This window comes from Larus michahellis, unplaced genomic scaffold (genome assembly GCF_964199755.1).
Source record: "Larus michahellis unplaced genomic scaffold, bLarMic1.1 SCAFFOLD_604, whole genome shotgun sequence".
Lineage (NCBI taxonomy): Eukaryota > Metazoa > Chordata > Aves > Charadriiformes > Laridae > Larus > Larus michahellis.
Window position 1 is genome coordinate 1 of NW_027435911.1, and position 12,378 is coordinate 12,378.

The 12,378-nt window shown below is 70.7% G+C and overlaps 1 protein-coding gene across 1 annotated transcript; it reads left to right on the plus strand.

Moving 5' to 3' along the window:
- Positions 1–366: 366 nt before the first annotated feature.
- On the plus strand, positions 367–9,235 carry STIP1 (stress induced phosphoprotein 1). The gene is made up of 4 exons (XM_074571339.1): positions 367–413; positions 2,136–2,239; positions 2,326–2,498; positions 8,878–9,235. Exons 2-4 carry the CDS (start codon positions 2,174–2,176, stop codon positions 8,921–8,923), a joined length of 285 nt encoding a protein of 94 aa, XP_074427440.1. The 5' UTR covers positions 367–413; positions 2,136–2,173; the 3' UTR covers positions 8,924–9,235.
- Positions 9,236–12,378: the final 3,143 nt, after the last annotated feature.

The following is a 12,378-nucleotide window of genomic DNA, read 5'->3' on the forward strand; positions in this document are numbered from 1 at the left end:
GGGGGATTGGTTTCGGGGGGTCGGGGGGGGCCTGTTGGGGGGAGGGCTCATTTTGGGGGGGGCAGGATTGGTTTGGGGTGGGAAAGGCTGGTTTTGGGGGGGGAAAGGCTGGGGGGGGGCAGGAGTGGTTTGGGGGGGGAAAGGGCCGGTTTGGGGGGGGGATTGGTTTGGGGGGGTCGTCGGGGGGGCTGTTGGGGGGGGGCTCATTTTGGGGGGGGCAGGATTGGTTGGGGGGGGGAAAGGCTGGTTTTGGGGGCGCAGGACTGGTTTGGGGGGGTCGGGGGGGGCTGTTTGCGTAGGTGGGGGGGGGCCGGGAGCCCATGGGAGGGGTTTGGGGGTGTCTCTGACACCCCCCCCCCCGTTCCCCCCCCCCCAGGACTGCGAGGAGTGCATCCGCCTGGAGCCCTCCTTCAGTGAGTGGGGGGGGGGGACCTGCTGCCCGTGTCCCCCCCCCGATCCCCTCCGTGTCCCCCTTGGCCCTTCCTTGTGTCCCCCCCCCCCCCCCCCCCCCACTGTCCCTGTCCCCCCCCACTGTCCCTGTCCCCCCCGGTCGTCGTCCCCCCCCCCCGACTGTCCCCATGTCTCCCCCCCATGTCCCCCCCATCTCATCCCCTCTGTGTCCTGCCCCCCCGACTGATCCCCCCCCCACGTCCCCCTGACTGTCCCCGTGTCCCCCCCACGTCCCCCCTTGTCCCCTCCATGTCCCCCCCGACTGTCCCCGTGTCTCCCCTCCATGTCCCCCCGACTGTCCCCCGTGTCCCCCCCCCATGTCCCCCCCCGACTGTCCCCATGCCCCCCCCCATGTCCCCCCCGATCCCCTCCATGTCCCCCCCAACTCTCCCCGTGCCCCCCCCCCAACTGTCCCCATGCCCCCCCCCATGTCCCCCCCGATCCCCTCCATGTCCCCCCCCCCCGACTCTCCCTGTGTCCCCCTTCTGTGTCCCCCCCCCGATCCCCTCCATCTCCCGGACATGTCCCCCCCCTTGACTGTCCCCATGCCCCCCCCGACTGTCCCCATGTCCCCCCCACCATGTCCCCCCCGATCCCCTCCATGTCCCCCCCAACTCTCCCCGTGTCCCCCCCCGATCCCCTCCACCTCCCCGCCATGTCCCCCCCGACTGTCCCCATGTGTCCCCCCGAATGTCCCTGTGTCCCCCCCACCATGTCCCCCCCGACTGTCCCCGTGTCCCCCCCTCCATGTCCCCCCCTCCATGTCCCCCCCCGACTGTCCCCATGTCCCCCCCGACTGTCCCCGTGTCCCCCTGTTCCCCCCATGTCCCCCCTGACTGTCCCCGTGTCCCCCCCCCATGTCCCCCCTGACTGTCCCCGTGTCCCCCCCTGACTGTCCCCGTGTGTCCCCCCTCCTTGACTCTCCCCTCCCCGTGTCCCCCCCGATCCCCTCCACCTCCCCGCCGTGTCCCCCCCCTTGACTGTCCCCATGTCCCCCTCGACTGTCCCCGTGTGTCCTCCCACCGTGTCCCCCCTGATCCCCTCCATGTCCCCCCCGACTGTCCCCGTGTCCCCCCTGTTCCCCCCCATGTCCCCCCAACTGTCCCCATGTCCCCCCTCCATGTCCCCCCCGACTGTCCCCATGTCCCCCCCACCATGTCCCCCCCGACTGTCCCCGTGTCCCCCCCGACTGTCCCCGTGCCCCCCCCACCATGTCCCCCACCGACTATCCCCGTGTCCCCCCTGTTCCCCCCCATGTCCCCCCCCGACTGTCCCCATGTGTCCCCCCGACTGTCCCTGTGTCCCCCCCCAACCGTGTCCCCCCCGACTGTCCCTGTGTCCCCTCCTCCATTTCCCCCCCCGACTGTCCCTGTGTCCCCCCGATCCCCTCCGTGTCCCCCCCGATCCCCTCCGTGTCCCCCCCGATCCCCTCCGTGTCCCCCCCCGACTGTCCCCGTGTCCCCCCTGTTCCCCCCCATGTCCCCCCCGACTGTCCCCGTGTCCCCCCCACCATGTCCCCCCCGACTGTCCCCGTGTCCCCCCTGTTCCCCCCCATGTCCCCCCCCCACGTGTCCCCCCGACTGTCCCCGTGTCCCCCCGTGTCCCTCCCATCTGCTCCCCCCCTTGTCCCCTCCACATCCCCCCCCCTTGACTGTCCCCGTGCGCGTGTGTGTCCCCCCCCCCAGTCAAGGGCTACACGCGCAAGGGGGCGGCGCTGGAGGCCATGAAGGATTTCACCAAGGCCATGGACGTCTACCAGCGCGCCCTGGACCTGGACGCCTCCTGCAAGGTGGGGGCCCTGCCTGCCTGTCCCCCCCCCTCCACCACCATGTGTCCCCCCCCTGACCCACACACCCCCCCCTCCTTCGACCCCAGGAGGCGGCCGAGGGCTACCAGCGCTGCCTGCTGGCCCAGTACCACCGGCAGGACACCCCCGAGGAGGTGAAGCGCCGCGCCATGGCCGACCCCGAGGTGCAGCAGATCATGAGCGACCCCGCCATGCGCCTCATCCTCGAGCAGATGCAGAAGGACCCCCAGGCCCTCAGCGAGTGAGTCCCCAAACTGCCGGGGGGGGGACACAGGGACAGAGGGACGGACGCGGGTGGCCCCGAGAGGGGGACCTGAGGTGGCCCCGAGGCTCCCCGAGGCGTTGGAGGTGGCCACCTCCACCGGGTCTTCCAGGGGACGCCTGGAGTCCTCATAGAGCTGGTAGGAGGGTCCCCGAGGTGGCCCCAAGGTGTCCCTGAGGTGTCCCCAGGGGTCCCCGAGGTCTCACCAGGGGTCCCTGAGGTCCCCAAGGCGTCCCCAGGGGTCCCAAAGGTCTCACCAGGGGTCCCCGAGGTGGCCCCGAGGGTCCCCGAGGCCTTGGAGGTGGCCACCTCCACCGAGTCTTCCAGGGGACGCCTGGAGTCCTCATAGAGCTGGTAGGAGGGTCCCCGAGGTGGCCCCAGGGGTCTCCAAGGTCTCACCGCGGGTCCCTGAGGTGGCCCCAGGGGTCCCCAAGGTGACCCCGAGGGTCCCCAAGGACTTGGAGGTGGCCACCCCCACCGTGTCTTCCAGGGGACGCCTGGAGTCCTGCTGGAGGGGTCCCCAAGGTGTCCCCAACTGTCCCCCAGGTGTCCCCAAGGGGTCCCTGGGGTCCCCAACTGTCTTCAGGGGTCCCCGAGGTGGCCCCAGGAGTCCCCGAGGTGGCCCCGAGGGTCCCCAAGCCGTTGGAGGCGGCCGCCCCACGGCGCTTGCTGAGGTTTCAAGGGGGCACCCGCAGCCTTGGTGTCCTCCAGGTGTCCCCAGGGGTCCCTGAGGGGTCACCAGGGTGTCCCCAACTCTCCCCGGGAGTCCTCAAAGTGTCCGCAGGGGTCCCTGAGGTGGCCCCAAGGGTCCCCGAGGCCTTGGAGGTGGCCACCTCCACCGGGTCTTCCAGGGGACGCCTGGAGTCCTCATAGAGCTGGTAGGAGGGTCCCCGAGGTGTCCCCAGGGGTCCCCAAGGTCTCACCACGGGTCCCTGAGGTGGCCCCAGGGGTCCCCAAATGTCCCCAGGGGTCCCTGAGGTGTCCCCAAGGTCTCGCCGGGGGTCCCTGAGGTGGCCCCGAGGGTCCCCAAGGCCTTGGAGGTGGCCACCTCCACCGAGTCTTCCAGGGGCCGCCTGGAGTCCCCCTGGAGATGGTAGGAGGGCCCCCAAGGTGTCCCCAACTGTCCCCAAGGGGTCCCCGGGGGTCCCCAACTGTCTCCAGGGATCCCCGAGGTGGCCCCAGGAGTCCTAGAGGTGGCCCCGAGGGTCCCCAAGCCGTTGGAGGCGGCTGCCCCACGGCGCTTGCTGAGGTTTCAAGGGGGCACCCGCAGCCTTGGTGTCCTCCAGGTGTCCCCAGGGGTCCCTGAGGGGTCACCAGGGTGTCCCCAACTCTCCCCGGGAGTCCTCAAAGTGTCCCCAGGGGTCCCTGAGGTGGCCCCAAGGGTCCCCGAGGCCTTGGAGGTGGCCACCTCCACCGAGTCTTCCAGGGGACGCCTGGAGTCCTCCTGGAGATGGTAGGAGGGTCCCCGAGGTGGCCCCATGGTGTCCCCAGGAGTCCCCAAGGTGTCCCCACTGGTCCCCGAGGTCCCGAAGGCGTCCCCAGGGGTCCCTGAGGTGACCCCAAGGGTCCCCGAGGCCTTGGAGGTGGCCACCTCCACCGGGTCTTCCAGGGGATGCCTGGAGTCCTCCTGGAAATGGTAGGAGGGTCCCTGAGGTGTCCCTGAGGTGTCCCCAAGGTGTCCCCAGGGGTCCCTGAGGTCCCCAAGGTGTCCCCAGGGGTCCCTGAGGTGGCCCCGGGGGTCCCCGAGGCCTTGGAGGTGGCCACCTCCACCGGGTCTTCCAGGGGACGCCTGGAGTCCTCCTGGAGATGGTAGGAGGGTCCCCAAGGTGGCCCCAAGGTGTCCCTGAGGTGTCCCCAGGGGTCCCTGAGGTCCCCAAGGCGTCCCCAGGGGTCCCCAAGGTCTCACCAGGGGTCCCCGAGGTGGCCCCGAGGGTCCCCAAGGCCTTGGAGGTGGCCACCTCCACCGAGTCTTCCAGGGGATGCCTGGAGTCCACCCAGAGCTGGTAGGAGGGTCCCAAGGTGGCCCCAGGGGTCCCCAAGGTCTCACCAGGGGTCCCTGAGGTCCCCAAGTTGTCCCCAGGGGTCCCTGAGGTGGCCCCGAGGGTCCCCGAGGCCTTGGAGGTGGCCACCTCCACCGGGTCTTCCAGGGGACGCCTGGAGTCCTCATAGAGCTGGTAGGAGGGTCCCCGAGGTGGCCCCAAGGCGTCCCCAAGGTGTCCCCAGGGGTCCCCAAGGTCTCACCAGGGGTCCCTGAGGTGGCCCCAAGGGTCCCCGAGGCCTTGGAGGTGGCCACCTCCACCGGGTCTTCCAGGGGACACCTGGAGTCCTCCCGGAGCTGGTAGGAGGGTCCCCGAGGTGTCCCCAGGGGTCTCTGAGGTGTCCCCAAGGTGTCCCCAGGGGTCTCTGAGGTGTCCCCAAGGTGTCCCCAGGGGTCCCTGAGGTCCCCGAGGTGGCCCCAGGGGTCCCTGAGGTGGCCCTGAGGGTCCCCGAGGCCTTGGAGGTGGCCACCCCCACCGGGTCTTCCAGGGGACACCTGGAGTCCTCCTGGAGATGGTAGGAGGGTCCCCGAGGTGGCCCCAAGGTGTCCCTGAGGTGTCCCCAAGGCGTCCCCAGGGGTCCCCAAGGTCTCACCAGGGGTCCCCGAGGTGGCCCCGAGGGTCCCCGAGGCCTTGGAGGTGGCCACCTCCACCGGGTCTTGAAGGGGACGCCTGGAGTCCTCCTGGAGATGGTAGGAGGGTCCCCAAGGTGGCCCCAAGGTGTCCCTGAGGTGTCCCCAGGTGTCCCTGAGGTCCCCAAGGCGTCCCCCGGGGTCCCTGAGGTGGCCCCAAGGGTCCCCGAGGCCTTGGGGGTGGCCACCTCCACCGGGTCTTCCAGGGGATGCCTGGAGTCCTCATAGAGCTGGTAGGAGGGTCCCCGAGGTGGCCCCAAGGTGTCCCTGAGGTGTCCCCAGGGGTCCCTGAGGTCCCCAAGTTGTCCCCAGGGGTCCCCAAGGTCTCACCAGGAGTCCCTGAGGTGGCCCCGAGGGTCCCCGAGGCCTTGGAGGTGGCCACCTCCACCGAGTCTTCAAGGGGATGCCTGGAGTCCTCCCGGAGCTGGTAGGAGGGTCCCCGAGGTGTCCCCAGGGGTCCCTGAGGTGGCCCCAAGGGTCCCCAAGGTCTCACCAGGGGTCCCTGAGGTGGCCCCAGGGGTTCCCAAGGCGTTGGAGGTGGCCACCTCCACCGGGTCTTCCAGGGGACGCCTGGAGTCCTCATAGAGCTGGTAGGAGGGTCCCCGAGGTGGCCCCAAGGTGTCCCTGAGGTGTCCCCAGGGGTCCCTGAGGTCCCCAAGGTGTCCCCAGGGGTCCCCAAGGTCTCACCAGGGGTCCCCGAGGTGGCCCCGAGGGTCCCCGAGGCCTTGCGAGGTGGCCCCGAGGGTCCCCGAGGCCTTGGAGGTGGCCACCTCCACCGGGTCTTCCAGGAGACGCCTGGAGTCCTCATAGAGCTGGTAGAAGGGTCCCTGAGGTGTCCCCAAGGTGTCCCCAGGGGTCCCTGAGGTCCCCAAGGTGTCCCCAGGGGTCCCTGAGGTGGCCCCAAGGGTCCCCGAGGCCTTGGAGGTGGCCACCTCCACCGGGTCTTCCAGGGGATGCCTGGAGTCCTCATAGAGCTGGTAGGAGGGTCCCCGAGGTGGCCCCAAGGTGTCCCTGAGGTGTCCCCAGGGGTCCCTGAGGTCCCCAAGGTGTCCCCAGGGGTCCCCAAGGTCTCACCAGGGGTCCCCGAGGTGGCCCCGAGGGTCCCCGAGGCCTTGGAGGTGGCCACCTCCACCGGGTCTTCAAGGGGATGCCTGGAGTCCACCCGGAGCTGGTAGGAGGGTCCCCGAGGTGGCCCCAAGGCGTCCCCACTGGTCCCCAAGGTGTCCCCAGGGGTCCCTGAGGTCCCCAAGGTGTCCCCAGGGGTCCCCAAGGTCTCACCAGGGGTCCCTGAGGTGTCCCCAGGGGTCCCCAAGGTCTCACCAGGGGTCCCTGAGGTCCCCAAGGTGGCCCCAGGGGTCCCTGACGTGGCCCCGAGGGTCCCCGAGGCCTTGGAGGTGGCCACCTCCACCGGGTCTTCCAGTGGATGCCTGGAGTCCTCATAGAGCTGGTAGGAGGGTCCCCGAGGTGGCCCCAAGGTGGCCCCAGGGGTCCCTGAGGTCCCCAAGGCATCCCCAGGGGTCCCCAAGGTCTCACCAGGGGTCCCCGAGGTGGCCCCGAGGGTCCCCAAGGCCTTGGAGGTGGCCACCTCCACCGGGTCTTCAAGGGGACGCCTGGAGTCCTCCTGGAGATGGTAGGAGGGTCCCCGAGGTGGCCCCAAGGTGTCCCCAAGGGGTCCCTGGGGTCCCCAACTGTCTTCAGGGGTCCCCGAGGTGGCCCCGAGGGTCCCCAAGCCGTTGGAGGCGGCCGCCCCACGGCGCTTGCTGAGGTTTCAAGGGGGCACCCGCAGCCTTGGTGTCCTCCAGGTGTCCCCAGGGGTCCCTGAGGGGTCACCAGGGTGTCCCCAACTCTCCCCGGGAGTCCTCAAAGTGTCCCCAGGGGTCCCTGAGGTGGCCCCAAGGGTCCCCGAGGCCTTGGAGGTGGCCACCTCCACCGGGTCTTCCAGGAGATGCCTGGAGTCCTCATAGAGCTGGTAGGAGGGTCCCCGAGGTGTCCCCAAGGCGTCCCCACTGGTCCCCAAGGTGTCCCCAGGGGTCCCCAAGGTCTCACCAGGGGTCCCTGAGGTGGCCCCGAGGGTCCCCGAGGCCTTGGAGGTGGCCACCTCCACCGAGTCTTCCAGGGGACGCCTGGAGTCCTCCTGGAGATGGTAGGAGGGTCCCCGAGGTGGCCCCAAGGTGTCCCTGAGGTGTCCCCAGGGGTCCCTGAGGTCCCCAAGGTGTCCCCAGGGGTCCCTGAGGTCCCCAAGTTGTCCCCAGGGGTCCCTGAGGTGGCCCCGAGGGTCCCCGAGGCCTTGGAGGTGGCCACCTCCACCGGGTCTTCCAGGGGACGCCTGGAGTCCTCATAGAGCTGGTAGGAGGGTCCCCGAGGTGGCCCCAAGGCGTCCCCAAGGTGTCCCCAGGGGTCCCTGAGGTGGCCCCAAGGGTCCCCGAGGCCTTGGAGGTGGCCACCTCCACCGGGTCTTCCAGGGGACACCTGGAGTCCTCCCGGAGCTGGTAGGAGGGTCCCCGAGGTGTCCCCAGGGGTCTCTGAGGTGTCCCCAAGGTGTCCCCAGGGGTCCCTGAGGTCCCCAAGGTCTCACCAGGGGTCCCTGAGGTGGCCCTGAGGGTCCCCGAGGCCTTGGAGGTTGCCACCCCCACCGGGTCTTCCAGGGGACACCTGGAGTCCTCCTGGAGATGGTAGGAGGGTCCCCGAGGTGGCCCCAAGGTGTCCCTGAGGTGTCCCCAAGGCGTCCCCAGGGGTCCCCAAGGTCTCACCAGGGGTCCCCGAGGTGGCCCCGAGGGTCCCCGAGGCCTTGGAGGTGGCCACCTCCACCGGGTCTTCAAGGGGACGCCTGGAGTCCTCCTGGAGATGGTAGGAGGGTCCCCAAGGTGGCCCCAAGGTGTCCCTGAGGTGTCCCCAGGTGTCCCTGAGGTCCCCAAGGCGTCCCCCGGGGTCCCTGAGGTGGCCCCAAGGGTCCCCGAGGCCTTGGAGGTGGCCACCTCCACCGAGTCTTCCAGGGGATGCCTGGAGTCCACCCAGAGCTGGTAGGAGGGTCCCTGAGGTGTCCCCAGGGGTCCCCAAGGTCTCACCAGGGGTCCCTGAGGTCCCCAAGTTGTCCCCAGGGGTCCTGAGGTGGCCCCGAGGGTCCCCGAGGCCTTGGAGTGGCCACCTCCACCGGGTCTTCCAGGAGATGCCTGGAGTCCTCATAGAGCTGGTAGGAGGGTCCCCGAGGTGTCCCCAGGGGTCCCTGAGGTGGCCCCAAGGGTCCCCAAGGTCTCACCAGGGGTCCCTGAGGTGTCCCCAGGGGTCCCCAAGGTCTCGCCAGGGGTCCCTGAGGGGGTGGTCCCAGAGGTCCCCAAGGCCTTGGAGGTGGCCACCCCCACCGAGTCTTCCAGGGGACGCCTGGAGTCCTGCTGGAGGGGTCCCCAAGGTGTCCCCAACTGTCCCCCACGTGTCCCCAGGGGTCCCCAAGGTGTCCCCAACTGTCCTCCAGGGGTCCCCGAGGTGGCCCCAGGCGTCCCCGAGGTGGCCCCGAGGGTCCCCAAGCCGTTGGAGGCGGCCGCCCCACGGCGCTTGCTGAGGTTTCAAGGGGGCACCCGCAGCCTTGGCGTCCCCGGGGGGGGTCCCCAGGGTGTCCCCAACTGTCCCTGGGGGTCCCCGGGTCTGTGTGTGTGTGTCCCCCCCCCCCGACCCCCGTGTCCGTCCCCCCCCCAGGCACCTGAAGAACCCCGTCATCGCCCAGAAAGATTCCAGAAGCTGATGGACGTGGGGCTCATCGCCATCCGGTGACGGCCCCCCCCCGCCATCTCCGTCTGTGTCCCCCCCCCCGCCCCCCCCCCGGCACCGGGGGACACCCCCCACCCCCCCTCCCCCACCCCCCACCCCCCCCTTGGGGACACCGGGGGGTGGGGAGGGGGTGGGGGGGGGACAGAGGGGGGGGATTGTGGCAGGGGAAGGGGGGGGGGGGGCGGGGGGGTGCTGCCCGTCCCAGCCCCCCCCCTCGCCCCCCCCCCCCTCCCCGTTGCCTGTCGGTTGTGGGGCGCCACGACCCCCAATAAAGAGCGGAGCAGTCGCCGGGCCCGGCCTCTGTGGGGGGGGGGACACACGCATGGGGGGGGGGGTGGGGATGTGGGGGGCGGGGGGGGGGGGGGGCCGGACGTCTGGGTCCCTTATGGGGGGGGTGTGGGGGGTAGTTTGGGGGGGGGGGGGGGGCAAAGGGGGCATCAGGGGCAGTTTGGGGGAGTCTGGGGCACTTCGGGGGGGGCAAAGGGGGCGTCGGGGGCGCTTTGGGGGGGGCAAAGAGGGGGTGAGGGGCAGTTTGGGGGGGTCTGGGGGCAGTTTGGGGGGGCAAAGAGGGGGCAAAGGGGGCAGTTTGGGGGGTCTGGGGGGCAAAGAGGGGGATTAGGGGCAGTTTGGGGGGGTCTGGGGGGCAAAGGGGGGATTAGGGGCAGTTTGGGGGGGTCCGGGGGGCAGTTGGGGGGGGGCAGAGGGGGGGTAAAGGGGGTGAGGGGCAGTTTAGGGGGGTTGGGGGGGGCAAAGGTGGGGGTCAGGGGCAGTTTGGGGGGGGCAAAGGGGGCGCAAGAAGTTTGGGGGGCAGAGGGGGGGGTGAGGGGCGGTTTAGGGGGGTCTGGGGGCAGTTTAGGGGGGGCAAAGGGGGTGTCAGGGGCAGTTTGGGGGGGTCCGGGGGGGCAAAGGGGGGGTAAAGGGGGGTGAGGGGCAGTTTAGGGGGGTCCGGGGGCAGTTGGGGGGGCAAAGGGGGGGCGAGGAGAAGTTTGGGGGGGTCCTGGGGGCAGTTGGGGGGGCAAAGGGGGGGGTGAGGGTCAGTTTGGGGGGGTCTGGGGGGCAGTTGGGGGGGTCCCGGGGGGTCTGGGTCACTTATCGGGGCGGGGGGGGGGGGGACATGGGGGTCCCTGGATCCCCTTTGTTGGGGGGGGGGGACGGACTTGGGGGTCCCAGGGGTCTGGGTCACTTATGGGGGGGGATGGGACGGGACTTGGGGGTCGGGGCCTCCTGGGTCCCCCCCAAGCCGTGGGGCGGCGGCATCCGGGCCCCACAGCTCCTCCCCGCCCCCACCCCTCCCCCCCCCGGCCTCGACTTCCTCTGCGGTGCCGTGGGGCGGTTGTTGGGGGGCGGGGGGGGGGGGGGCTGCCTATATTTTCCGTGGGGCGGGGCAGCAGCGGGGCCCCACGGCCATGGCGGGGCTGAAGACGGCGAGCGGGGAGGCCATCGACGGCTCCTTCGAGCTGCAGGTGGACGTGGAGGAAGGCGACGACGCCGTGGGGCAGGCCGGCCCCACGGCGGAACCCCCCTGCCCCACGGCGGAACCCCCCGGCCCCACGGCCGAAGCCCCCGGCCCCACGGCGACCACCCGCACCCTCTCCCTGCGCGTCACTGGCGACCTCCACGTCGGCGGCCTCATGCTCCTCATCGCCGAGACCATCGGTGAGCGACCCACGGCGGCGCGACCCACGGCGGGGCGGTGGGGCACGGCGCTGGGCCCCATGGGAAGGGACCGGGCGTCCAGGACCCACATATTTATGACCTACGCGGAAGGAGACGGGCGTCCGGGCCCCACATCTCTGGGCCCCATAGAGAAGGACCCGGGCCCCACATCTCGGGGCCCCATAGGGAAGGACCCGGGACCCACATCTTGGCCCTATGGAAAGGACCCGGGCCCCACATCTCGGGGCCCCATGGGGAAGAACCCGGGACCCACATCTCAGCCCCATGGGGAAGGGACCGGGCGTCCAGGACCCACATATTTATGACCTACGCGGAAGGAGACGGGCGTCCGGGACCCACATCTCGGGGCCCCATAGGGAGGGACCCGGGCCCCACATCTCGGGGCCCCATAGGGAAGGACCCGGGACCCACATCTCGACCCTATGGGGAAGGACCCAGGCCCCACATCTCAGCCCCATGGGGAAGGACCCGGGCCCCACATCTCTGGGCCCCATAGGGAAGGACCCAGGCAGTTGGGACCCACATCTCAGCCCCATAGAGCAGGACCCGGCCCCACATCTCAGCCCCATGGGGAAGAACCCGGGCCCCACATCTCGGGGCCCCATAGGGAAGGACCTGGGACCCACATCTTAGCCCTATGGGGAAGGCCCCAGGCCCCACATCTCGGGGCCCCATGGGGAAGAACCGGGGCCCCATGGGGAAGGACCCGGGCCCCACATCTCTGGGCCCCATAGGGAAGGACCCAGGCAGTTGGGACCCACATCTCAGCCCCATAGAGCAGGACCCGGGCCCCACATCTCAGCCCCATGGGGAAGGACCCGGGCCCCACATCTCAGCCCTATGGGGAAGGACCCGGGCCCCACATCTCTGGGCCCCATAGGGAAGGACCCAGGCAGTTGGGACCCACATCTCAGCCCCATAGAGCAGGACCCGGGCCCCACATCTCTGGGCCCCATGGGGAGGGACCCGGATGTCCGGGCCCCACATCTCAATCCCATGGGGAAGAATCCAGGCCCCACATCTCAGCCCCATAGGGAAGGACTCAGGCCCCACATCTCTGGGCCCCATGGGGAGGGACACAGGCATCCGGGCCCCACATCTCAGCCCCATAGGGAAGGACCCGGACGTTTGGGGCCCCACATCTCAGCCCCATAGGGAAGGACCCGGGCCCCACATCTCTGGGCCCCATGGGGAAGAACCCCAGGCCCCACATCTCAGCCCCATAGGGAAGGACCCGGGCCCCACATCTCTGCCCATAGCGCAGGCCCCGGGCGTGTTCCCCCCCCCCCCCCCGTGGGCATCACGCGGCGCTGAGTGGCATCGGGGGGGGGGGGGCAGGATCCGGCCCCACATCCAGCCCTTATCGGGGGGTCCCGGGTGTTGCCCCACATCCGTGGGTCCGTCCCCCCCCCACATCCGTGGGTCACCCCCTGGCCGGGCCGATAAGGGACCCCCAGCCTATAAATAGCCCCCCCCCCGCCCCGGATCCGTGGGGCCCAGACGCCCCCCCCCGCCTCCATCCTCCCCCTTGTGGTTCGGGGGTACAGCGGGGCTGCCCCATAGCGCCCCATAACCCGGCTCTAGCGCCCCATAGCACCCCATAGCACCCCATAACCTGGCTCTAGTGCCCCATAGCGCCCCATAGCACCCTCCCAGCACCCCGTAACCCGGCTCTAGCGCCCCATAGTGCCCCATAGCACCCCATAACCTGTCTCTAGCACCCCATAGCGCCCCATAGCACCCCATAGCCCC